The 26,391-nt window shown below is 37.2% G+C and overlaps 1 protein-coding gene across 2 annotated transcripts in view; it reads right to left on the reverse strand.

Moving 5' to 3' along the window:
- Positions 1-26,391, reverse strand: part of CTNNA3 (catenin alpha 3) — a 1,891,866-nt gene that overhangs the window by 1,705,283 nt on the left and 160,192 nt on the right. For both annotated transcript variants that reach the window (XM_069571817.1, XM_069571818.1), the window contains exon 5: positions 11,029-11,148. In XM_069571817.1, the coding sequence (XP_069427918.1) occupies positions 11,029-11,148 (120 nt within the window). The remainder of the gene's footprint in view (positions 1-11,028; positions 11,149-26,391) is intronic.

Consider the following 26,391-nt stretch of genomic DNA (forward strand, 5'->3'; position numbering starts at 1 on the left):
GCTTACACAAGCCTCTTAGCCTCATCCATTAGAGGGCAGACAGAAGAAACAAAGTCTCACAGCAGCTAAAACAGAAACCATATTACAGAAGGTTAATTATGATGAAAAAGCAGAAATTTATGTCCCAGATGAAGGGACAAGATAAAATCAAAAAAAAAACAACTAAATGAAATTGAGATAGGCAACCTTCCAGAAAAAAATTCATAATAATGATAGTGAAGATGATCCAGGATCTCAGAAAAAGAATGGAGGCAAAGGTTGAGAAGATACAAGAAATGTTCACCAAAGACCCAGGAAAATTAAAGAACAAACAAACAGAGGTGAATAATACACTGGAAGGAATCAATCGTAGAATAACTGAGGCAGGAATACAGATAAATGACCTGGAGGACAGAATGGTGGAAATCACTGCCGCAAAACAGAATACAGAAAAAAGAATGAAAAGAAAGGAAGACTGAGAGACCTCTGGAACAACATTACATGCACCAACATTGGCATTATAGGGGTCCCAGAAGGAGAAAAGACAGAGAAAGAAAGGACTCGAGAAAATATTTGAAGACATAATTGCTGAAAATTTCCCAAACATGAGAAAAGAAATTGTCAGCCAAGTCCAGGAAGCACAGAGAGTCCCAGGCAGGATAAACCCAAAGGGGAACACACTGAGACACATAGTAATCAAACTGACAAAAATGAAAGACAGAGATATTAAAAGCAACAAGGGAAAAATGACAAGTAACATACAAAGGAACTCCCATCAGGCTATCAGTGATTTCTCAACAGAAACTCTACAAACCAGAAGGGAATGGCATGACATATTTAAAGCAATGAAAGGTAAGAACCTACAACCACAAACTCTACCCAGCGAGACTCTCCTTTGATTTGACAGAGAAATCAAAAGCTTTCCAGACAAGCAAAAGTTAAGAAAATTCAGCACCACCAAACCAGGTTTACAACAAATGCTGAAGGAACTTCTCTAGGCAGGAAACACAAGAGAAAGAAAGACCTACAGAAAATAACCCCTAAACAATTAAGAAAATGGTAACTGGATCATACGTATCAATAATCACCTTAAATGAAAATGGATTAAATGTACCAACCAAAAGACATAGACTGGCTGGGTGGATGCAAACATGTGCACGTATGCACTTCCACTCACCACATCACTCTGCCTGACCCCAAATTGTATGTAATTATTTTATATTGTTAAGTTAATGATGTTCCCATTATGACTTGCAATTATAATTATCTTTTATTTTTTGTCTGGCTATTGATTGTGAAAACTGACAAACATCTTTTACTATTGTGATTACATAACTATTATTCACTTAATACCACTGTATCATGATTGGTCAACAGAAAAATAGAACTCTATGCCACCAAAACTAGTATCGACCATAAAAACCTGTAATCAGTTTTTAAAATCTAGAAACATATCAGAATTATCTTGAAAATTTTTGAAAAATACAAATGCTCAAGTATTGTTTTTTTTCTCCAGAGTTCCAGATATGTTTCTAATGAGTAGTCATGTTTAAAAACAACTGGACTATATGAGGATCTTCTACTTTTATCTAGTTTATTTCACACTTTCTATTTCATATTCAGTGCTCCCATTTCATTTAGTTTGAAGTAAAGTGGCTCAGTCATGTCTGACTCTTTGTGACCCTGTGGACTGTAGCCTACCAGGCTCCTCCGTTCATGGGATTTTCCAGGCAAGAGTACTGGAGTGGGTTGCCATTTCCTTCTCCAGGGGATCTTCCCCACCCAGGGATTGAACCTGGGTCTCCTGCATTGTAGGCAGACACTTTACCCTCTGAGCCACAAGGGAAGTCCCTTCATAGAGTTTATGTTCTCCAATTTATCCATCTCTTCTCTTTTTTGTTTTTATGTTCTTTCTCAAGACTTTATCAAGCGTAGTAGAAAAGTGATTTATACATATTTATATATACAATATATATTATAGAAAATCTATGAATTTTTGCCTAAATAAAAAAATTAGGACATTTTTATTCCATTTGTTTGACTTAGTATGAATAGAATGCTAGATTTCTAATTAAAAAATAGATATGCAACAAGCAACAAAGGTTTACTATATAGAATAGGGAACTATAGTCAATATCGTGCAATAACTTATGATGGAAAAAATTTTCAAAAATAATATATGTGTGTTTATATAACTTAATCACCTTGCTGTGCATCTGAAACATTGTAAGTCAACTATACTTCAATAAAATATACATATTTAAAACAACACACACACATACACACACACGCATACACACACACATTAGAACCAAATACTGCAATTCCCTTTTCAAAAGGTATCATTTTCTATGACAGCGATCACTAACCACTGCTACATATGTCCAAAACCATTATATCCCATATGTTCAAAACAGTGCTGAACCCTATGTGAAGTACAAAAGTATATGAAAGAGAGCATATCCTTATGGAACTTACCAACCATCTAGGATGAAGACTGATGAGAATTATACAAAAACAACACCATAATAGCTACAACTTATACTAACCACATGCCAGGCACAATGCTAAGTCCCTAAAATATTGATTTCTTTATGTATTTTAAAGGATTTAAAGCATATATGTACTTTACAATGTCACGAACCTCCGTCCATAGTTCATCAGGCACTCTATCTATCAGATCTAGGCCCTTAAATCTATTTCTCACTTCCACTGTATAATCATAAGGGATTTGATTTAGGTCATACCTGAATGTTCTAGTAGTTTTCCCTACTTTCTTCAATATAAGTCTGAATTTGGCAATAAGGAGATCATGATCTGAGCCACAGTCAGCTCCTGGTCTTGTTTTTGTTGACTGTATAGAGCTTCTCCATCTTTGGCTGCAAAGAATATAATCAATCTGATTTCACTGTTGACCATCTGGTGATGTCCATGTGTAGAGTCTTCTCTTGTGTTGTTGGAAGAGGGTGTTTGCTATGACCAGTGCATTTTCTTGGCAAAACTCTATTTGTCTTTGCCCCGCTTCATTCCATGTTCCAAGGCCAAATTTGCCTGTTACTCCAGGTGTTTCTTGACTTCCTACTTTTGCATTCCAGTCCCCTGTAATGAAAAGGATATCTTTTTTGGGTGTTAGTTCTAAAATGTCTTGTAAGTCTTCATAGAACCATTCAGCTTCAGCTTCTTCAATGTTACTGGTTGGGGCATAGACTTGGATTACTGTGATATTGAATGATTTGCCTTGGAAATGAACAGAGATCATTCTGTCATTTTTGAGATTGCATCCAAGTACTGCATTTCAGACTCTTTTGTTGACCATGATGGCTACTCCATTTCTTCTGAGGGATTCCTGCCTGCAGTAGTAGATATAATGGTCGTCTGAGTTAAATTCACCCATTCCAGTCCATTTTAGTTCACTGATTCCTAGAATGTTGATGTTCACTCTTGCCATCTCCTGTTTGACCATTTCCAATTTGCCTTGATTCATGGACCTGACATTCCAGGTTCCTATGCAATATTGGTCTTTACAGCATCAGACCTTGCTTCTATCACCAGTCACATCCACAACTTGGATTTGGTTTTGCTTTGGTTCCATCCCTTCATTCTTTCTGGAGTTATTTCTCCACTGATCTCCAGTAGCATATTAGGCACCTACTGACCTGAGGAGTTCCTCTATCAGTATCCTATTATTTTGCCTTTTCATACTGTTCATGGGGTTCTCAAGGCAAGAATACTGAAGTGGTTTGCCATTCCCTTCTCCAGCAGACCACATTGTGTCAGACTTGTGACACTGTACAGGTTCATGACATTGTACAGGAGACAGGGATCAAGACGATCTCCATGGAAAAGAAATGCAAAAGAGCAAAATGGCTGTCTGAGGAGGCCTTACAAATAGCTGTGAAAAGAAGAGAAGTGAAAAGCAAAGGAGAAAAGGAAAGATATAAGCATTTGAATGCAAAGTTCCAAAGAACAGCAAGAAGAGATAAGAAAACCTTCCTCAGCCATCAGTGCAAAGAAATAGAGGAAAACAACAGAATGGGAAAGACTAGAGATCTCTTCAAGAAAATTAGAGATACCAAGGGAACATTTCACGCAAAGATGGGCTCGATAAAGGACAGAAATGGTATCGACCTGCCCGAAGCAGAAGATATTAAAAGAAGTGGCAAGAATACACAGAAGAACTGTGCAAAAAAATCTTCACGACCAAGATAATCATGATGGTGTGATCACTCACCTAGAGCCAGACATCCTGGAATGTGAAGTCAAGTGCGCCTTAGAAAACATCACTACAAACAAAGCTAGCGGAGGTGATGGAATGCCAATTGAGCTATTTCGAATCCTTAAAGATGACACTGTGAAAGTGCTGCACTCAATATGCCAGCAAATTTGGAAAATTCAGCAGTGGCCACAGGACTGGAAAAGGTCAGTTTTCATTCCAATCACAAAGAAAGGCAATGCCAAAGAATGCTCTAACTACCACACAATTGCACTCATCTCACATGCTAGTAAAGTAATGCTCAAAATTTTCCAAGCCAGGCTTCAGCAATATGTGAACTGTGAACGTCCAGATGTTCAAGCTGGTTTTAGAAAAGGCAGAGGAACTGGAGATCTAACTGCCAACGTCTGCTGGATCATGGAAAAAGCAAGAGAGTTCCAGAAAAACATCTGTTTCTGCTTTATTGACTATGCCAAAGCCTTTGACTGTGTGGATCACAAGAAACTGTGGAAAATTCTGAAAGAGATGGGAATACCAGACCACCTAACCTGCCTCTTGAGAAATCTGTATGCAGGTCAGGAAGCAACAGTTAGACCTGGACATGGCACAACAGACTGGTTGTTCCAAATAGGAAAAGGAGTACATCAAGGCTGTATGTTGTCACCCTGCTTATTTAACTTCTATGCAGAGCACATAATGAGAAATGCTGGACTGGAAGAAACACAAGCTGGAATCAAGATTGCTGGCAGAAATATCGATAACCTCAGATATGCAGATGACACCACCCTTATGGCAGAAAGTGAAGAGAAACTAAAAAGCCTCTTAATGAAAATGAAAGAGGAGAGTGAACAAGTTGTCTTAAAGCTCAACATTCAGAAAATGAAGATTATGGCTACTGGCCCCATCACTTCATGGGGAACAGATGGGGAAACAGTGGAAACAGTGTCAGACTTTATTTTGGGGGGGCTCCAAAATCACTGCTGATGGTGATTGCAGCCATGAATATAAAAGACGCTTACTCCTTGGAAGAAAAGTTATGACCTATCTAGATAGCATATTGAAAAGCAGAGACATTACTTTGCCAACAAAGGTCCGTCTAGTCAAGGCTATGGTTTTTCCTGTGGTCATGTATGGATGTGAGAGTTGAACTGTGAAGAAAGCTGAGCGCCAAAGAATTGATGCCTTTGAACTGTGGTGTTGGAGAAGACTCTTGAGAGTCCCTTGGACTGCAAGGAGTTCCAACCAGTCCATTCTGAAGGAGATCAGTCCTGGGATTTCTTTGGAAGGAATGATGCTGAAGCTGAAACTCCAGTACTTTGGCCACCTCATGCGAAGAATTGACTCATTGGAAAAGACTCTGATGCTGGGAGGGATTGGGGGCAGGAGGAGAAGGGGACGACAGACGATGAGATGGCTGGATGGCATCACTGAGTCGGTGGACGTGAGTCTGAGTGAACTCCGGGAGTTGGTGATGGACAGGGAGGCCTGGCATGCTGCGATTCATGGGGTCACAAAGAGTCGGATACAACTTAGCGACTAAACTGAACTGAACTGATGTACTTTACACTTTATATATTGCTAATCAAAACAGGTTATAAGTTAGGTATTACTTTCCTAATCTTTTAAAAGAAGAAACTACAGTGCCTAAAACAGTATAAATAATCTAACAAGATTTGGTTGACCACAGGCCCACACTTTAACTTGTATTACGAGGATCTTCAATGAATGTTGAATCATTCAGATGTTAAATTGCATGACATTGATAAAAGCTAAGAATGACAAAGAAGGAAGTTTACATACTGACTGAAAGCCATAGGATAAAGTGTCATAAGGAAGACATTTCAGTTTGGCTTTAAAGGAAGATTAGTCATTAATTAAGTAAATATAAAAGGGCTAGATATTATAAACATCAAGTTTATGAACGCTGTGAAAAGTTCAGAAGGCAAGAATAGCATGCCATGATCAGGGAGACAAGAGGGAATTCAGAGATCCTGATGTGTTCCAACATGAATATGTATCTGAAGTACATTTTAATGTTATATATTTTCTGATCAGTGTGTAAATGCGCTTTAGTCTACAAAAAGTTCAACTTAATAATGTCAACTTTATACCAAAGGACCTCAGAAGCCTCTGGAAACAGGATGTGTCTTATAATGTTATTTTTAATATTATAAGTATTAATAGGACTTCCTTGCTGACTCAGTTGGTAAAGAATCTGCCTGCAATGCAGGAGACCACCTTTAGTGCAAGAGACCCAGGTTTTATCCCTGGGTTTTGAAGATCCCCTGGAAAAGGAAATGGCAACCCACTCCAGTATTCTTGCTTATGAAATCTCATGGACAGAGGAGCCTGGCTGGCTACAGTTCACAGGGTCGCAAGAGTTAGACACAACTCAGCAACTAAATCACCACCGGACCCAACTCAGCAACTAAATCACCACCAGAATATCAAACTTTATTTTATTCCAAAAAGCAAACACCCAAGAAAATTTCTTTATTTATAAGCTCTCAAATTAATACATCAACCTGGTTTCTACATAATAGCTCAATCTTGCTAGTACCACTTTTATATATCATCGACCAGGAGTATAAAAACCAAGCAGTCTAAGAAGATAAACTCGAAGATTGCATCTCCAGATATAGTAAAAACTCAAAGTCTCCAGATTCTTCAGTTAATAAGACTTTGGCATCCATTTACTTCAGACAGATTCATCCTGGAAAAACCACCAGGAGAGGAGAGCGAGAAGGAAAGGAAAGGAAAGGAAACAAAAGGAAAGGAAGGGCAAAGCTAATCTACACGTAGGAGACAAAGCACTATAACCATTGCCCCCAATTCACATTAAAAAAAATGGTAAAAGAATAGAGCGAAGTATTCCTGGGTCATATCTGGCTCAGGGAAAGAAATCTCTCAAAATGATCTTTAAAACATCATAGAAAGGGACATAAAATAAAATCTAATGAAAGACTCCAAGAAAATAATTATAGTTCATTGGGAATTCTTAATACATAGATAAGGTAGCCTTGATGTTTTGTGTTCATTTAAAGAAATAGATGGAAAATGGAATATATTAGGAGAAAACCTAAATAAGACATATGGCAAGAAGCAATATATCAGCGTTTGGTATCCAGGAAGCCTAAGGGTTAATATCCTTCTGTATTTTAAAAGTGCAGTAAAACATATCAATTTTAGTTGCCTATAATCTGAGGCCAAAACTTTTGGCATACTTCCCTCTTGATAGTGATAAAAGTACCAACAAGTATTTATTGATTATTTGTCATGGGTCAGATACTGTTGTGAGCACTGCAGAAGATACAGCATTGAAGGTGACAGACAAGGTCCTGCCCTTATGGAGCTTACGTTCTGTCACAAAAAGAAATGCTAAATATGGCTGGACCAGGGAACAAAGCATGACTAATTCTCTGGTACAAAGCATCCTGCCTTATAAGGCAGAAGCTTTCTTGCTGAACGACAGTTTTACAGAGACCTGAATCTTTTCCAGTAGGAGAAACGTATAGTGTGTTTATAGGTTTGGGGGACATTACAGGGAGTAGGGATGTAGGCTAGGGCTTCCCTGGTGGCCCTAGTGGTAAAGAATCAGCCTGCCAATGCAGGAGACAGAGACATGTGTCGATCCCTGGGTCAGGAAGATCCCCCGGAGGAGGGCATGACAACCCACTCTTGTATGATTGCCTGGAAAATCCCACGGGCAGAAGAGCCTGGTGGGCTACAGACCATAGGGTCTCAAAGTGTCAGACATGACTAAGCGAGTAAGCAAGGACGGGACATGAAAGCAAATCCCACCAAGTCAGAAAAAAGCTAATATTCTGACTGTTTAAACCCTGCCCATCCAGTAAACACAATACCTCTGTGGCTTTGGTACAGAAGAACTGGGTTAATATTACAAATTTCTAGGAAGCTTTGATACATTTGATACATTTGATACATTTGATACATAATGGGAAATAAAGTTTGTCTTTTCCCTGCCACCTCCCTTGTTCAGTATGTCTTCTTGCAATCCTCTCTTATTTTCCCTTTTTCTATTTTGAGACTTTTTTAAAAAATTCTTCAGAAACCAATGCTTTAACCTACTAAATGCTTATAATATAAAACCAAGTATAGTTTCATCTCCAACATTTTGTCCCTCTCATCTTATTCCTAAAACCCCCTTTCCCTCTTTTTTTGTTACTCTTTGATCCCTGACTTTCTACTCTACCATCCTTTTTCTGACCACTTCACTCCAATTCCCCTTCCATCTTTTCCAGACAGGAAAAAAAAAATATGATCACTAGATACAGGGAAAGACAGAACCAAGTAAAACAAAGGGTTGACAATATGCTATGCATGCAGGTAAGTTCATTTTGTAAGAATTTGACATTTCAAGTTTAAAAAACTGCCTTATGCGAATAAATTTTCTTGGACTAGAATTACTAGATATAACACTCCAAGACTACAAAAATAAACTTTTAGGGACTTCTCTTGTTGTCCAGTAGTTAATCATCCACCCTGCAATGCAGGTGATGTGGGTTCAATCCCTGGTCAGGGAGCTATTAATAAGATCCCATGCCACGGAGAAACTGAGCTCTCACACCAAACTAGAGAGACTGGGCCACAATGAAGTTTCGCATGATGCAATGAAGATCCCACGTGCCACAACTAAGACCCAATGCAGCCAAATAAAATAATAAACATTAAAAAATCAAGTTTTACATGTTTTCTTAGCTGTCTGAAGATATTCTTTCAAAAGTCCTTTTGGGTTTTTGTATATATTGAACAATTTGTATGAGAGAGAGGAGGAAAGAACTGCCCCTGTTTTCTGCCTCTCATCAGAAGTCCTTTTTCAAATGTCTCTTTAAGTCCCAGATCTGGCCTCTCCTGAAACTGCCTTCATACCACATACCTAGAATGCCTCACTTTATTATCCCTCCAGTTTGTCTCTCTGCAGGGATATTGGGGACAGCCCAGGTTTGGAGTCAGACTGATTTCTACTGGAAGGTCAGCTTTACTTCTCCAATGACCTTAGGCAAGTTACTTAACTCTCTAAACAATTTTCTCAACTGTAAAATGGTGAAGCCAATCTCATTATATTGTTATAAGCATTTAATGATCTAATCCATAAATGTTCTAATCACACTATGTGGCATACAGTTGTCATCTAATAAACAGCATATATGATTTACATACGCATACACATATGTATACATATACAAACACCTAAGTGTCCATCTTTCCCTCACATACACATGCACTCCACTTGTCTGTTTTCAATGCCGTTCTCCCAGAGTTCTGCCTTTCTGCTCTTGAAGTATTCACAATTTTCCAGATTCACAATTAGCTAATGTAGGAATCTAATCACTGAAAATGTGCTAATGAGAAAGGATAAGAGAAGAGGACAGTGACTACTGCCTGCCAACTCCAATACCCCCCAATGGTAAAATATGGCTCTTGGAAACAAAATTGTACTAAACTACATAGGCTGGAGCAGTGATTCACAGTATGAATTTTAAGTAGTATCATTTGGGAGCTTCCTGGAGTAGTTCTCAGTAACTGTGACTGCTTCTTTTACGTGTGTTAATACGTAGGCCATCACTAATACAAGAATAAAGAAATAAATGGATATGGTATCCTTTTTCATATGAATTAGGTATGTGCAGAGATACTGCATTTGCCCCAAAACACTCTTCAAAGCAAGGAAAATAAGACCATGAGAAGGTTAAATACCCATGTAATGTCTGTGATAAGGCAAACCCTAGAACACAATTCTCTTTTCAAGACAGTATTTCTAGACCATACCATGTTGACTTCATAAAGTTTACATAGGACATATTACTTCGAAATCCCCCTTTCAAAAGATGCTAACTTTGTAAATTAGGCAATATCAAGAAAGCCACACCATCTGCCAGAATAACAGGCAAGTCTCGTAAGTAATGGACTCAATGCCTGGCCATGCAAGTCAGACACTTATTCATTTTTCTAGATGCTATCTATCACTGAGCACATTCCCAAATTTCATGCAACATAATTTAAACATTTAACTGGTTGTTCTGATTGGAATAAACAGTCAGCCCAAGTAAAAGCTTGACAATCCTGACACCTAGTGGCTATGAAAACCTGGATGAGATCCAGTTTGGGAAAAGTAGCTACCTACTATAGCAATATCTTACAAACTACAGAGAATTTAATGATTATTAATACTACAAAATACCAATTCTAAAAGCAACGCTATAAAATTCTATTTTGGCTCTGATTTGTCTAGTGGTCTATACAAAGAGGTTAAAACACTTGCGTTTGTAAGGCATGTTTTCCTTCAACCTTACACATTTGGCGAACTTACTAAGCTTCAGAGATCAAACAAGAAAACAAAAGCTAAACTAAGCCAAAAAAAAAAAAAGGCATATTTATGATTCCCTTCTTTAATTCTGTATGTACATTCACATCCTTTCTCAATCTTGAGGTAGTTTTTCTCCTCACGTATCCCCCTGTCAAATATAAAAGCCTTCTATTCAAGCCACATAGATGTTCCCTTTATGTCACTATAGCATCCTTTGTCAAAGGATAGCTGAACCCTCACAAACCAGCAGGAGTTTTCTTTAAGAAAGGTATAAGGACATACATGGAAACCCCCAAAGTGCACATCTAAAAGCAAGGATGATGCTGAATGCTGCAAAAAAAAAAAAAAAAGTATGAACACAGCAGGTCAGCACCACACAGCACAACTTATTTCTGCCTCAAGCATTAGAATATAAGTCTCCCCAGACCCACCTAAACCTCTGACAGGCAGAAAGGTGAGAAGACTTAAAGTGTTCATATCCTCCACCAAGGAGAGCTCTGACTCCTACCTGCTGACGTTTGAAGGCTAAATAGTCCAGATTTTCAAGCTCCTTCCCAAGCTTCTGGTAGGTTTTCTTGAGGTCAGATTTGTTGGAAACATTTTTAAGAGATTCAAACGTCCTTTGAAACTGAAATCAAAAACAAAGTAAATCATTAGGATAGCAGCAGATTTTTCTCAAATTCCTAACCAGCTGACACAGACAAACGGTCAATAGTGAGCCTCAGTTTCTCCCATTCATAATACAGAGATAACAAATGCCCTTAAATTAAATAATGAAACAAAATTATAAAGAATTAGAAACTATATGCTAAGTACTAGCAACATTACTGCATGAATAAGAAACTTGTTTAGTCCTCATTGTAACAAAAGAACATACAGAATTTAAAATTTTTTTTAACTTTTCATGGTTTAGGATACAATGCTACCCTTAAAGAAAAAATCACAATGAATGTATAAATTCCAATAATAATGAGAAAGTACTAATATTAAAAAAATCTTTCACATCCCAATCATGGAAACAAATTTATGTAAAAGTACCCACTTGTCTCTATAGAAACATTTATGCGGAATAGGTACCCAACAAACTTCAGCGAGGAAGATCTCTCAGATCTTATATTTTGAGAAGAAATAAAAATGAATGTTTTGATGATCAAACCATATATAGCATGTTCAGCAAACACTTATTCATTTCTGCTCTATAACAGACATGTTATTAAATTGATTCTGCTGAATCAGAATGCTTTCATTCATTTTTAAGTCAGAGACTACATAAACACAAAGGAGACAAATTGCAGTGTATCACAGAATAGTGTTCTGCTACTAATAATTAATTAAGCAAAAAGATCTCACAAGAAATTGAATTCTTGGTTTATTTTAGTAAATTAGAACATACTGTAGAAGATTAGCGATTGAAAATGTCAAAGTAATACCATTTGCAAGACATTTGCATTTACTCTCTTTATATCATTTATTTCCCATATTCTCAATGTGCGCCATTAGATAAAGATCTCTAAATAGAGACTTTGCCATCTTAAACACACCAGAATTCCACTGTGACTATAATGCTATGAGACAGGCTAATAAAATTTTATAGAATTTAATTAAGTTTCCAGAGAAATGATTTGACCCTTACTATTTCAAACTCTGTGGAATAAGTCACAATATAATGGCATTCTACTGAATTAAATCCTTAATTTCATGAAAGTAACATATTTATCTCAATACAGGGTGACAGAGGAAAAAGAAATAGGAAATAATGCTAAACTTTCACATCAGGACAATAAACTAAATTCAACAAACCATCTTTTAGAGCCTACTATGCACAAAGCACTATGAATATAAAACATATTTCTAAAATAACTTACAGACTACCAGGGAAATTAGACATGAAATTCAAAAATGGGAAAGATACTGACATTTACTGCACGCCTACTCAGTGTCAGTTACTTCATCCTTTTCAATTTAAGCTTCACAAGAACCACAGGAGTTCCTATTTCTCCTCCATTCTAAAAGTAAGTAAACTGAGACTCAAAAAGTTTAAGCTGTTTTATTTTTCAATAATACATAATTTAATTCATAAAATAATAATTTCTTAATTTTAATTTCTCTTGGCCTTTTCTTCTAATCTGGCTTTTCTTTCTTTAAGAATCACAAAACCTTTTATTAAGCCAAATGATATCTTTTTCCCAGTTTTACTGAGATATAACTGACATAGAGCACTGTATAAGCTGAGGGGTATGGCATAATGATTTGAATTACATACATCACAAAATAATTATCATAGTAAGTTTAGTAAACATCCATCATCTCATAGAGTTACAAAATAAATGAAATATAAAAAAATATTATTTCCTTGTGATGAGATCTCTTCAGATTTACTGTCTTAATTTTCATATATAACATAAAATAGTCAAACATATTTATCATGTTGTACATCACATTTCTAGTACTTATCTTATAATTGGAGTTTGTACCTTTTGACTACCTTTGTCCAGTTCCCCCTCCCACCACACCTCACCTCTGGTAATCACAAATCTTATCTCCCTATACATATAAATTTTGGGGGTTTTTTGTTTGTTTGCTTTTGAAGTATAATTGACCTACAATACTATATCAGTTCCTAGTATACAATATAGTGATTTAATATGTCTATACATTTCAAAATAGAACTAGGTTTTAATATTTACACTCTTTCTACTCTACCATGAACTTTAACACAAGGCAAAGTAGTAAAAAGAGTGCAAAAAAGGAGATAAACGTACTGTGGTGAAATAGAAAAAAACCCACTGATACTGTTGGAGAGACTCAGACCATATAGAAGACATGAAGGAATTTGAGTCGGGTCTTGAAGGAGTTTTCAGAGCTTTAAATGGGAACTGACTCTACCCATCAGTTTAAACATAGCCAAAGTCTGTTTATTTTCCCCTTTTGTAGCATAGTAAACAAATTTCTTTTAGCATACTTTTAATGACCTGTATATTAGCTATTTATCATATTGTATGATCATTTCTGTACCTTGCCCATTTCTTGGTTTATTCTCACTATGTTTAAATGAAACTAATACCAGATCTGATATTCTAAACAATTTAGAAATTTTATCTATGAATTAATATAAGCTTTTACCAATCAACCTGTTCAGTTTTAAAACATTCCTTACCCTCTGCATTTTCTCTTTCCTAAGATACTAGCTTTATTTCTTAACTATCTCTTCTTCACATTGTTCTTTGTGAATTTTATGCAACTCCAAACGGTAGCTTTAGAGTAAACACATTTGCAAGGCTTCAAAACAAGAAACATGAAAACCAATACTTCCAGGTAATATGTCCATTACCAAAGAAAAAAAGGGAAATCCAGTAATGATACATCCCCACAAGATGTTTTCATTAACAATGGGAGCTTGCATAATGTGGAGATTTTGGCTTGAACTTTCATTATTAGGACCTATATCCTCCATTTTTGACACTAACTAGTTCCAAGTACTCAGACTATGATGATTTGTTCATTTAAACAGTTTTTTTCACTTAGAACAACAAATAGTTATCAAGGAGAGGTCATATGAAATCTATAATGTAACCTGAAGTTAGATCTCTATTAAACATATCCCATTCCCATCTACTCACATATACACTTAAACATGCTAAAGTATTAATTATGCCTTACAGGTGAAGCTGAAGTACAAAAGATAAAAATAAGACAAAAGCTAAGGTTCAGACTTTACTTAAAGAGATTTGAGGTTATCTTGTTTTGAAAATTTTTATTCCAGTAGGCCACTGTGCTTGATCACTCAAACAGACCTCTTGAGATATTCTACATTAGTTTAGTACACTGTAATTTCATTGTCATGTATGGATGTGAGAGTTGGACTGTGAAGAAAGCTGAGGTGTTGGAGAAGACTCTTGAGAGTCCCTTGGACTGCAAGGAGATCCAACCAGTCCATTCTAAAGGACATCAGCCCTGGGATTTCTTTGGAAGGAATGATGCTGAAGCTGAAACTCCAGTACTTTGGCCACCTCATGAGAAGAGTTGACTCATTGGAAAAGACTCTGATGCTGGGAGGGATTGGGGGCAGGAGGAGAAGGGGACGACAGAGGATGAGATGGCTGGATGGCATCACCGACTCGATGGATGTGAGTTTGAGTGAACTCCGGGAGTTGGTGATGGACAGGGAGGCCTGGCATGCTTCAATTCATGGGGTCGCAGAGTCGGACATGACTGAGTGACTGAACTGAACTGAACTGAATTTCATTATATTTACTGCTTCTCAATAAAGATCTCTGAATTGAAGCTGGGAAAGGAAGCATGATTAATTTATGAGATTTTAATATTTCTGGATTTTACCTGTTCAAAGATTTGAGTGCAAACTTTGAAGAATCCCCAATAATTTGTCGAACACTGAATTTATCCTATGTTAATATTTTTAACTCATTAGAGATACCAAGGGAACATTTCATGCAAAGATGGGCTCGATAAAGGACAGAAATGGTATGGACCTAACAGAAGCAGAAGATATTAAGAAGAGGTGGCAAGAATACACGGAAGAACTGTACAAAAAAGATCTTCATGACCCAGATAATCATGATGATGTGATCACTAATCTAGAGCCAGACACCTTGGAAAGTGAAGTCAAGTGGGCCTTAGAAAGCATCACTATGAACAAAGCTAAGGGAGGTGATGGAATTCCAGTTCAGCTGTTTCAAATCTTGAAAGATGATGCTGTGAAAGTGCTGTACTCAATATGACAGCAAATTTGCAAAACTCAGCAGTGGCCACAGGACTGGAAAAGGTCAGTTTTCATTCCAATCCCAAAGAAAGGCAATGCCAAAGAATGCTCAAACTACCACACAATTGCACTCATCTCACACACTAGTAAAGTAATGCTCAAAATTCTCCAAGCCAGGCTTCGGCAATACGTGAACCGTGAACTCCCTGATGTTCAAGCTGGTTTCAGAAAAGGCAGAGGAACTGGAGATCAAATTGCCAGCATCCGCTGGATCATGGAAAAAGAAAGAGAGATCCAGAAAAACATCTATTTCTGCTTTATTGACTATGCCAAAGCCTTTGACTGTGTGGATCACAATAAACTGTGGAAAATTCTGAAAGAGATGGGAATACCAGACCACCTGACCTGCCTCTTGAGAAATCTGTATGCAGGTCAGGAAGCAATAGTTAGAACTGGACATGGGACAACAGACTGGTTCCAAATAGGAAAAGGAGTCCGTCAAGGCTGTATATTGTCACCCTGTTTATTTAACTTCTATGCAGAGTACATCATGAGAAACGCTGGACTGGAAGAAACACAAGCTGGAATCAAGATTGCCGGGAGAAATATCAATCACCTGAGATATGCAGATGACACCACCCTTATGGCAGAAAGTGAAGAGGAACTAAAAAGCCTCTTGATGAAAGTGAAAGAGGAGAGTGAAAAAGTTGGCTTAAAGCTCAACATTCAGAAAACGAAGATCATGGCATCCGGTTCCATCACTTCATGGGAAATAGATGGGGAAACAGTGGAAACAGTGTCAGACTTTATTTTTTGGGGCCCCAAAATCACTACAGATGGTGATTGCAGCCATGAAATTAAAAGACACTTACTCTTTGGAAGAAAAGTTATGACCAACCTAGATAGTATATTCAAAAGCAGAGATATTACTTTGCCGACTTAGGTCCGTCTAGTCAAGGGTATGGTTTTTCCTGTGGTCATGTATGGATGTGAGAGTTGGACTGTGAAGAAAGATGAGCGCCAAAGAATTGCTGCTTTTGAACTGTGGTGTTGGAGAAGACTCTTGAGAGTCCCTTGGACTGCAAGGAGATCCAACCAGTCCATTCTAAAGGACATCAGCCCTGGGATTTCTTTGGAAGGAATGATGCTAAAGCTGAAACTCCAGTACTTTGGCCACCTCATGCAAAGAGTTGACTCATTGGAAAAGACTCTGATGCTGGGAGGGATTGGGGGCAGGAGGAGAAGGGGACGACAGAGGATGAGATGGCTGGATGGCATCACAGACTCGATGGACGTGAGTCTGAGTGAACTCCAGGAGATGGTGATGGACAAGGAGGCCTGGTGTGCTGCAATTCATGGGGTCACAAAGAGTCAGACACGACTGAGCGACTGAACTGAACTGAACTGAACTGATTGCAAACTAAATTCAAACTTAAAAACAAATCCCAATGAATAAATTTGAATCCAAAACAAATCTAAACTTTAGGTATGTTATAAAACTGTCAAAACTGAACATTAAAATAGCCTCTTGTTCTGAGACAGAAATCCAAATTCTGTCCAATCTGACTGCTGCTGCTGCTAAGTCGTTTCAGTCGTGTCCAACTCTGTGCAACTCCATAGACGGCAGTCCACCAGGCTCCCCCGTCCCTGGGATTCTCCAGGCAAGAACACTGGAGTGGGTTGCCATTTCATTCTCCAATGCATGAAAGTGAAAAGTGAAAAGTGAAAGTGAAGTCGCTCAGTCATGTCCAACTCCTATCGACCCCATGGACTGCAGCCCACCAGGCTCCTCCATCCATGGGATTTTCCAGGCAAGAGTACTGTACCATTGCCTTCTCCATCCAATCTGACTACTTTAGCCAAATTTCACACAACAGACAAGAATAAGAAGATGCAAACAGCATCTCTAAAACCAAAAAGTAAGTATTGTTCATCACAAAAGTACACATTGTAAACACACATCCAGAGTGTTTTCTTATCAAATTCCTCTTTGGTCAGAAGTTATAATAGTAAGAATCCACAAAATAAAACAACAGAGGCCATGATTGCTCCTATCCCATTAAAATGACTGAAAATCTGTTTTGCAGAAAAGAGAAGCATGAGTGTGGCAGAAAAGAAAATATCTAGTTTGACTCAGCATTCCCTCTTCCCAAATACATTTTCCTCCTTTTCCTGACAACATATTTTTAAATAAATCTAAGCCAATGTTCTATACAAACTACCCATTCAATGAGTTCATGAAAATTATGTAGATTCATGGAGTAATTTGAGAAAGAGGACAAGAAGAAACCAGCTGAAACAGCAGGAAAAAATGCATCCAGAGCAAGTAAAGCTTCCGTGGACTTCACTGCCAATGCCCTGGCTTCCTCTTGTAGTCAGATCAATAGAATCAAATAATTCCACAGCTCCAGCAGCCTACTAATTCCTATAATGAAAAAATATTGAGTAGCACTGCTCCAAAAGAACAGCCAGCTCATCAGTTGTCATTTTCCCTTATTTAATATTTTGTGCATTTGTATAAGATATTAAGGACTTCCCTGGTGGCTCAGATGGTTAAGCGTCTGTTTACAATGCGGGAGACCCAGGTTCGATCCCTGGGTTGGGAAGATCCTCTGGAGAAGGAAATGGCAATCCACTCCAGTACTATTGCCTGGAAAATCCCATGGATGGAGGAGCCTGGTAGACTACAGTTCATGGGGTCTCAAAGAGTCGGACACGACTGAGCAAAAATGGTAAGTGTTACTTGTAACATAAAAAGGAACTCCATACTCACAGCATTATGTATACAAAAGAGTATCCAATAAGTACCTGGTTGAAAGCAATGAATCACTAAGTGTGATCTTAGTGTCCCTAAAATGTCAGTGTGAAATAGTACCAAAAGATTCTGGAAACTAAAGCAGAAGGAAGGAATGTTCAAAGAATAAATATTAATGCTCTATAAATATTAATATTTAGAGCAAAAATGTTTTGAGCATAAGAAAGGCTAATCCACCCTATTTCAATATGGCAACAACAGAGCAACCAAAGTGAAGTATTATTAAGAAAAAAATTATTTCATTTTCTGAACTTAATCCATTGACTTTCATATTTTCCAAGTGAATTTACAGGATAATATGACTCATGAAAGGAAAGCTTACAGCTAAAGCTGAAAATTAAAGGATACATATATCACAAATGATTTTTTATTGTAAGGAATGATAACCAAAACTAAATTAAGAACATAGTACAAAATTGAGCTTGAAATCTGAATTAGAAATAATCCTGTAGTGTTGACAGCACATTGCTCTTGAAGTCTAGGTTCAAGTCCTTGCTGTGCCAATTAATAATTTCATACCTTGGGACAAGTCACTATTACTTTAACTCTTGATTGTGTTATCTATGAAATGGGAGAAGTTGTCCCTGCCTCCTTACTTTATAAAATTGTTGTGAAATCAATTGAGGAAAAATAAGACATTCATTCAACAAATATTTAATATTGGCCTGGTAACATGCAAGCCATGCATGAAATGGAGGGAAAAAAAATAGCTCTTGCTCTACAAAAGCATATAATTTAGCTTTACAGATTACCACTTTATAAATTTTAAAGTTCCATAAAAGTATGAAATCACTGTCATTAAACTCATGAGTATTCAGTAGCGAATGAGGACTGAACAAAAGAGTAATCCAGTAATTATTTATTGAGAATCTCTCAGCAAGGGATTTTTGAAGGAAATAGAAAGAAAAGATACATTATTTAGATTTTTATTCAATATTGCTACAAAACTTGCTTATTTAATTAATTTTAATATGGCAGAACACTTAACATAAGATATATGCTCCAAAAAAATTAAGTATACAATATATTGTTGCTGTCTACAGGTACAACATTCTGAGATTTCTACTTTATTCACTTTGCTTAATTGAAACTTTATGCACACTAATTCCCCATTCTCTCTCCCCCTTACTCTCTGTAAATCACCATTCCACTCTTTGATTCTATGATTTTTACTATTATAGATATCTCACATAAGTACAGTCATGCAGCATTTATCTCTCTGTGACTGGTTTAGGTTATTTATCATAATGTCTTCATCTATGTTGTTACATATTATAGAATTTCCTTCCTTCTTTTTTTAATACTGAACACTATTTCACCATGCATATATACTACATTTTCTTGATCCATTTATTTGTAAACATATAGGTTGTTCCCAATCTTTAATGAACGGTGTTGCAATGAACATGGGAGTGCTAATATCTCTTTGAGATCCTGATCTCAATTCTTTTGAATAAATACTTAGAAGATAAATTGATGGAGCAAATGATATTTGTATTTTTAATTTTTTTAGAAACCTCCGTACTGTTTTCCATGGTATGGAAAATACTACAGTATTAGCACTTCCCTGATAGCTCAGTTGGTAAAGAATCCACCTGCAATGCAGGAAACCCTGTTCAATTCCTGGGTCGGGAAGATCCACTGGAGAAGGGATAGGCTACCCACTCCAGTACTCTGGCCTGAAGAATTCCATGGACGGTATAGTCCCAGTATTCTGGCCTGAAGAATTCCATGGACGGTATAGTCCATGGGGTCGTAAAGAGTCTGATATGACTGAATGACTTTCATATCACTTAATGTCACCATATTTTGCATTTCCACTGATGGTGTATAAGGGTTCCAATGCTTGTCTTTTTAAAATTTTATTAACAGTAATCTAACAGGTATGAGGTGATATCTCATTGTGGCTTTGATTTGCATTTCTCTGATGAACACTGTCACTATGCATTTTTTTCACATATTTGTTGGGTGTTTATATGCCCTCTCTGGAGAAATATAAATACCTATTCAAGTTCTTGGCCCACTTCTTTTTTTCTAATTTTATTTATTTATTGACTATGCTAGGTCTTTGTTACTGTGTGGGCTTTTCTCTAGTTGTGGCAAATAGGGGTTACTCTCTAGTCTCACTGCACAGGCTTCTCATGCAGTAGCTTCTTGCACAAGCTGTGGTGGAGCATGGGCTCTAAAGTATGCAGGCTTCAGTGGTTGCAGCTCCTGGGTTCTGGGCCTCGGGTTCAATAATTGTGGTGCCCGGGCTTAGTTGCTCTGTGGTTAGCCCATTTCTTAATTGCATTGTTAGTTTCTGAGTTGCAAAAGCTCCTTGTATATTTTGGATATTGACCCTTTATCAGATATATGATTTGCAAATACTTTCTCCTATTCCATAGGTTGCCTTTTCTGTGTTGTGTCCTTTAGATGCAGAAGCTTTTTAGTTTGATGTAGCTCCACTTGATTATTTTTGGGTTTTTTACCTGTGCTTCTAATGTCATATACATAAAATCATTGCCAAGACCAGTGTCATGAAGATTTTCCCTGATGTTTCCTTCTAGAAACTTTAGTTTAAAGTCTTACAATTAAGCCCTTAATCATTTTTGGTTAATTTTTGTGTGTAGTATAAAATAAAGGTCTAATTCCATTCATTTGTATCTGAATATCCAGTTTCCCACATCATGTGTTGAATAAATTATCATTTCCCAGTTGTATATTCTTGGCACCTTTATTGAGGATTAGTTGATTGTACATGCATGGATTTATTTCTGGGCTCCCATTCTATTTCACTGGCCTATAGGTCTGTCTTTATGCCAGTACCATACTGTTTCAATTACTGTAGCTTTGTAATATTTTTGAAATAGGGTAATGTGATGCATCCAGGTTTGTTCTTCTTTCTCAGAATTGATTTGGCTATTTGGGGTTTTGATGTGGTTCCATACGAACTGCAGAGTTGTTTCTAAATTTCTGTTTTTAAAATGCCATTGGAACTTTAATAGGAATTGCTTTCAATCTGTAGATTACTTTGGATACGGAGTGTTTAACAATATTAATTCTATCAATCCATGTACACAGGATGTCTTTCTATTTCTGTCTTCTATAATTTCTTTCATCAAAGTTTTTTAGTTTTTTCAGTAGTACAAGTCTTTCACTTCCTTCATTACACTTATTCCTAGGTATATTATTCTTTTTTGGTAGTATTGTAGAAGGGCATTGTTTTTCTAATATCCTTTGTAGATAGTTCATCATAAGTGTACAGAAATGCAATTGAAGTTGCTGTGGCTATGATTTTCAATACAATGTTTAATAAAACTGGTGAGAGTTCACATCCTTGTCTTTTTCCTGATCCTAGATGAAAAGCTCTCAGTTTATCAACATTAAGTATGGTTTAAGTTGTGAGATTGTCATATATGGACATTATTATGTTGAGGAGCTTTTCTATCCCTAGTTTCTGGAGAGTTTTCTTCATAAAATGATGTAAAACCTTTTCCTGCATCTACTGAAATGATAACGTTATCAGTTCAGTTCAGTCGCTCTGTCCTGTCCAACTCTTTTTGACCTCATGGACCACAGCAAGCCAGGCTTCCCTGTCCATCACCAACTCCCTGAGCTTACTTAAACTCATGTCCATCAAGTCAGCGATACCATCCAACCATCTCATCCTCTGTCGTCCCCTTCCCCTCCTGCATTCAATCTTTCCTAGCATCAGGGACTTTTCCAGTAACTCAGTTCTTCGCATCAGGTGGCCAGAGTATTGGAGTTTCAGCTTCAGCATCAGCCCTTCCAATGAATATTCAGGGCTGATTTCTTTTAGGATGGACTGGTTGGATCTCCTTGCAATCCAAGGGACTCTCAAGAGTCTTCTCCAGTACCACAGTTCAAAAGCATCAATTGTTCGGCACTCAGCTTCCTTTATGGTCCAACTCTCACATCCATACATGACTACTGGAAAAACCATAGCTTTGACTAGATGGACCTTTGTTGGTAGTCATGTCTCTACTTTTTAACAGCTGTCTAGGTTGGTCATAGCTTTTCTTCCAAGGAGCATGCGTCTTTTAATTTCATGGCTGCAGTCACCATCTGCAGTGATTTTGGAGCTCAAAAAAATAAAGTCTGTCACTGTTTCCATTATTTCCCCATCTGTTTGCCATGAAGTGATAAGACCAGATGCCATGATCTTCTTAGTTTTCTGAATGTTAAGTTTTAAGCCAAATTTTTCACTCTCAATCTTTCACTTTCATCAAGAGGCTCTTTAGTTCTTCACTATCTGCCATAAGGGTGGTATGATCTGCATATCTGAGGTTATTGATATTTCTCCTGGCAATCTTGATTTCACTTTGTGCTTCATCCAACCCAGCATTTCACAGGATGTACTCTGCATATAAATTAAATAAGCAGGGTAACAATATACAGCCTTGACATACTCCTTTCCCAATTTGGAACCAGTCTATTGTTCCATGTCCAGTTCTAACTGTTGCTTCTTGACCTGCATACAGATTTCTCAGGAGGCAGATCAGGTGTTCTGGAATTCCCATCTCTTTAAGAATTTTCCACAGTTTGTTGTGATCCGCACAGTCAAAGGCTTTGGTGCTTCTTCTGTTCATGTGCTGGTTTTACATTAATTGATTTTCATGTGTTAAACTATTCTTGTATACCACATAAAACCCACTTGATCATAGTGTATCATCTTTAAATTAAACTATTGAGTTCAGTGTGTCTGTATTTTTGAATATTTTTGCATCTATACTCATTAGGGATATTGGCCTATAATTTCTTTTCTTATGGTATTCTTATCTGGCTTCATAGGTGAGTTTGAGGTTATTCCCTCTGCTTCAGCAGTTTGGAAGAGATTTAGAAGGATTGACATTAATTCCTCTTTAAATACTAAGTAGAATTCACTAGTGAAGCCATCTCATCCTGGGCTTTTCTTTTTTAGGAGGTTTTGATTATTGATTCAATCATTATTCTTGTCATAGGTCTGTTTCGGCTTTCTGTTCCTTCATGATTTAGTCTTGGTGGTAAGTCGTATGTTTCTAGGAATTTATACACTTCTTCCAAGTATTTTTTGTTGGTATATAATTATTCATAGTAGTCTTCTATTATCATTCTTTATTCCTGTGACCTTAGTGGTATTCTTTCTTACTCATAATTTTATTGATTTGAATCTTATCTCTTCTATTTAGTCAGTCTAGCTAAAGTTTGTCTGGGAAAGGCAATGGCAACCCACTCCAGTACTCTCGCCTGGAAAATCCTATGGATGGAGGAGCCTGGTAGGCTGCAGTCCATGGGGTCACTAAGAGTCGGACACGACTGAGCAACTTCACTTTCCCTTTTCACTTTCATGCATTGGAGAAGGAAATGGCAGCCCACTCCAGTGTCCTTGCCTGAAGAATCCCAGGGATGGGGGAGCCTGGTGGACTGCCGTCTATGGGGTCGCACAGAGTCAGACACGACTGAAGTGACTTAATAGCAGCAGCAGCAGCTAAAGTTTATCAATTTTGCTTATTTTTCTAAAAAAATACCAACTGTTAGTTTGATTGGTTTCTTCTCTTATTTTCTCTTGTTTTCCTATTTTCTATTTCATTTATTTCTGCTATAATGTTTGTGATTTCCTTCCTTCTTCATTCTTGTAACTTTAGGCTTAGTTCTTCTTTTTTAGCTCTTTTAAGTATAAAGTTAAGTTCTTTACTTAAGAACTTTCTTCTTCTTTAATGTAGGGATTTATCTCTCTAACTTCCTTCTTAGTACTACTTTTGCTATATCCTGTAAGTTTTGGTATGTTTTCATTTTCATTTTTTTCAAGGAATTGTCTAATTTCCTTTCTTATTTCAACTTTGACCTAATGGTTCAAAAATGTCATATAATTTCACATATTAATAAATTTTCCAGTTTTCCTTCTGTTGTCAATTTCTAATTTCATTTCATTATGATCAGAAAAGATCCTTGGTATTTATTATGGCCATTTAATCAGTTGCTTTTGTCAGTCTCTTAGTTCTTTTTCCTGTCTTGTTCTTTATTTTGTCTTTTCCTCTCTTGCTGTCTTCCTTTATGTTTTTGGGGGGTTTTTTGTATTGATATGCTTTCATTTCTTTTTTTTTCTCTTTTGTGTAACTTCTTTAGTATTTTTTGTGGTTACCTTGGAGTCTACCTAAAATAATCTTGTAGCAATCTGTTTTGAGTTGGTAACAACGTAAGTTCAATTAAAAACTCTACACTGTTACTTCTCACACACACATACACTTTATGTTATTGTTATCACAGTTTCCATTTATTTATATGGTATATTTTTACCATGTATTTAGTCATAGCTGTTTTAAATATTTTTGTCTTTTAACTTTTATGCTAGAATTAAAAGTGATTTACCTACCACCATTACAGTAATATAGTATTTTGCATTTATTTCTATAATTACCATTACCCAGGATGCCTGTCTTCAGGTCAGGACCTAATGAAGCTCAGGCTCTGATGTCTCATTGCAAAAATTCATTGAAAGACAAAGCGATAAGAGGTAGATTTGTGAGGATTCAGAGAGAAGCCACTCTTTAGGGTCTGGGCCATTGCCAAGGGCAAGGCCTTGGGCCATGGAATGTGGCCTAGCTAGGTTTTGCCAGTGGGGTGAATTCATATGCTAATGAGTGGGAGGATCATCCTAGCCATTGGGAAACCACCCACTGCTCTATCTTTTGACAGGACTTCCCTGAAGTGTCTGTTTACAATGTGGGAGACCAGGGTTCAATCCCTGGAGAAGGAAATGGCAATCCACTCCAGTACTATTGCCTGAAAGGCTACAGTCCATGGGGTCACAAAGAGTCTGACTGAGCGACTTCACTTTCACCATTATCGTAATTTCATACTCTCTTATGCTGTAGTATTACTGTTTCAAATCTTTTCAACTTGAAGTATACCTTTTAGCCATTCTTGTAAGCCAAGTCTAGTGGTGATGGACTCCCTCAGCTTTAGCTTAGGAAAATTTTTTAGGGAAAAACCCCACTGTCTTCCTAAGCTTTGAGTAGTACTGTGTTTACTATGATGTTCTCAAGCTCCACAGGCTTCAGTGCCAACAGGCTCACTTAGCTGCACCACCAACCAGGATTGCACAAGGGAGCTGAGGCCAGATGGCAATTGGCACAACTCTGCTTGGCTCACAGTGACACACCACAGCCACCCAAGCCCCCTAGGCCAATGCTGCCTGTCACACACTTTCCACCCCTCCTGGGTATTATCCCAATACCCTAGGAAATTCTTTATCTCTCCATTTTTTGAAGATCAGTTTTGCTGGGTATAGTGTTCTTGGATGAGTGCTTTTTTTTTTTCCTTTCAACACTCCTTCTGGCCTGCAAGTTTCTGCTGAAAAATCCACTGATAGCCTTATAGGGGTTCCCTTGTATGTGACAAGTCACTTTTCTCTTGTTTGTTGTTTTTCATTTTGACTTTAGACAATTTGCTTACAATAATCCACCTCCCCTTATTTGCAGGGATACATTCCGAGATTCACAAGGGATACCTGAAACTATGGATAGTACCAAGCCACATATATACTATTTTTTTTCTTGTACTGACAGATAGGTAACATAAAAAGTATGGATATACCAGACAAAGAGATGTCTTGTCCTAGACAGAATAGAGCAGGATGGCATGAGATTTCATCACACTTCGCAGAACAGCATGCAGTTTAAAATTGATGAATTATTTATTTCTGAAATTTATCATTTAATATTTGGGGGCCATATTTGACCATGGGTAACTGAAACCAAGAAAAGCAAAGCTACACCTAAGGGATACTACTGTATAATGTGTCTCAGTATAGATTTCTTTGAGTTCATCTTTTCAGTATCACTGAGGATTTTTAGAGCTGGATGTCCATTTCTTTCCCCTGATTTGGTGGGTTTCCAGCCATTATTTCTTTGAATAAGCTTCCAGGTTCTTTTTCTATTTCTTTTTTCTCCTTTGATGACTTCCATAATGCATACATTGTTCTGTTTAATGGTATTTCATAAACATTTTATCTATCTTCACACTTTGTTTAAATTCTCTCTCTGTTCATGCATTTTTCTCCTGGTCTCAGTGAGCATCTTTATGACTGTCATTTTGAATTCTCTGTCAATATCACATATTGACAGAATTCTCTGACAAAATCATATAACTCTGTTTCATTAGGGTCTACTTCTACAGATTTATCTTATTCCTTTGTTTGGAACATCTTTGCCTGGTTCTTCATTTTGCTTAGCTCTCTTTGTTGGTATCTACATATTAACCCAAGTAAGATGGTAGGAGTTGCAAGAGGGCATCAGAGGGAAGACATACTGAAACCATAAATACAGGAAACTAGTCAATCTAATCACACTAGG

This window comes from Ovis canadensis, chromosome 25 (assembly GCF_042477335.2).
Source record: "Ovis canadensis isolate MfBH-ARS-UI-01 breed Bighorn chromosome 25, ARS-UI_OviCan_v2, whole genome shotgun sequence".
Classification (NCBI taxonomy): Eukaryota; Metazoa; Chordata; class Mammalia; order Artiodactyla; family Bovidae; genus Ovis; species Ovis canadensis.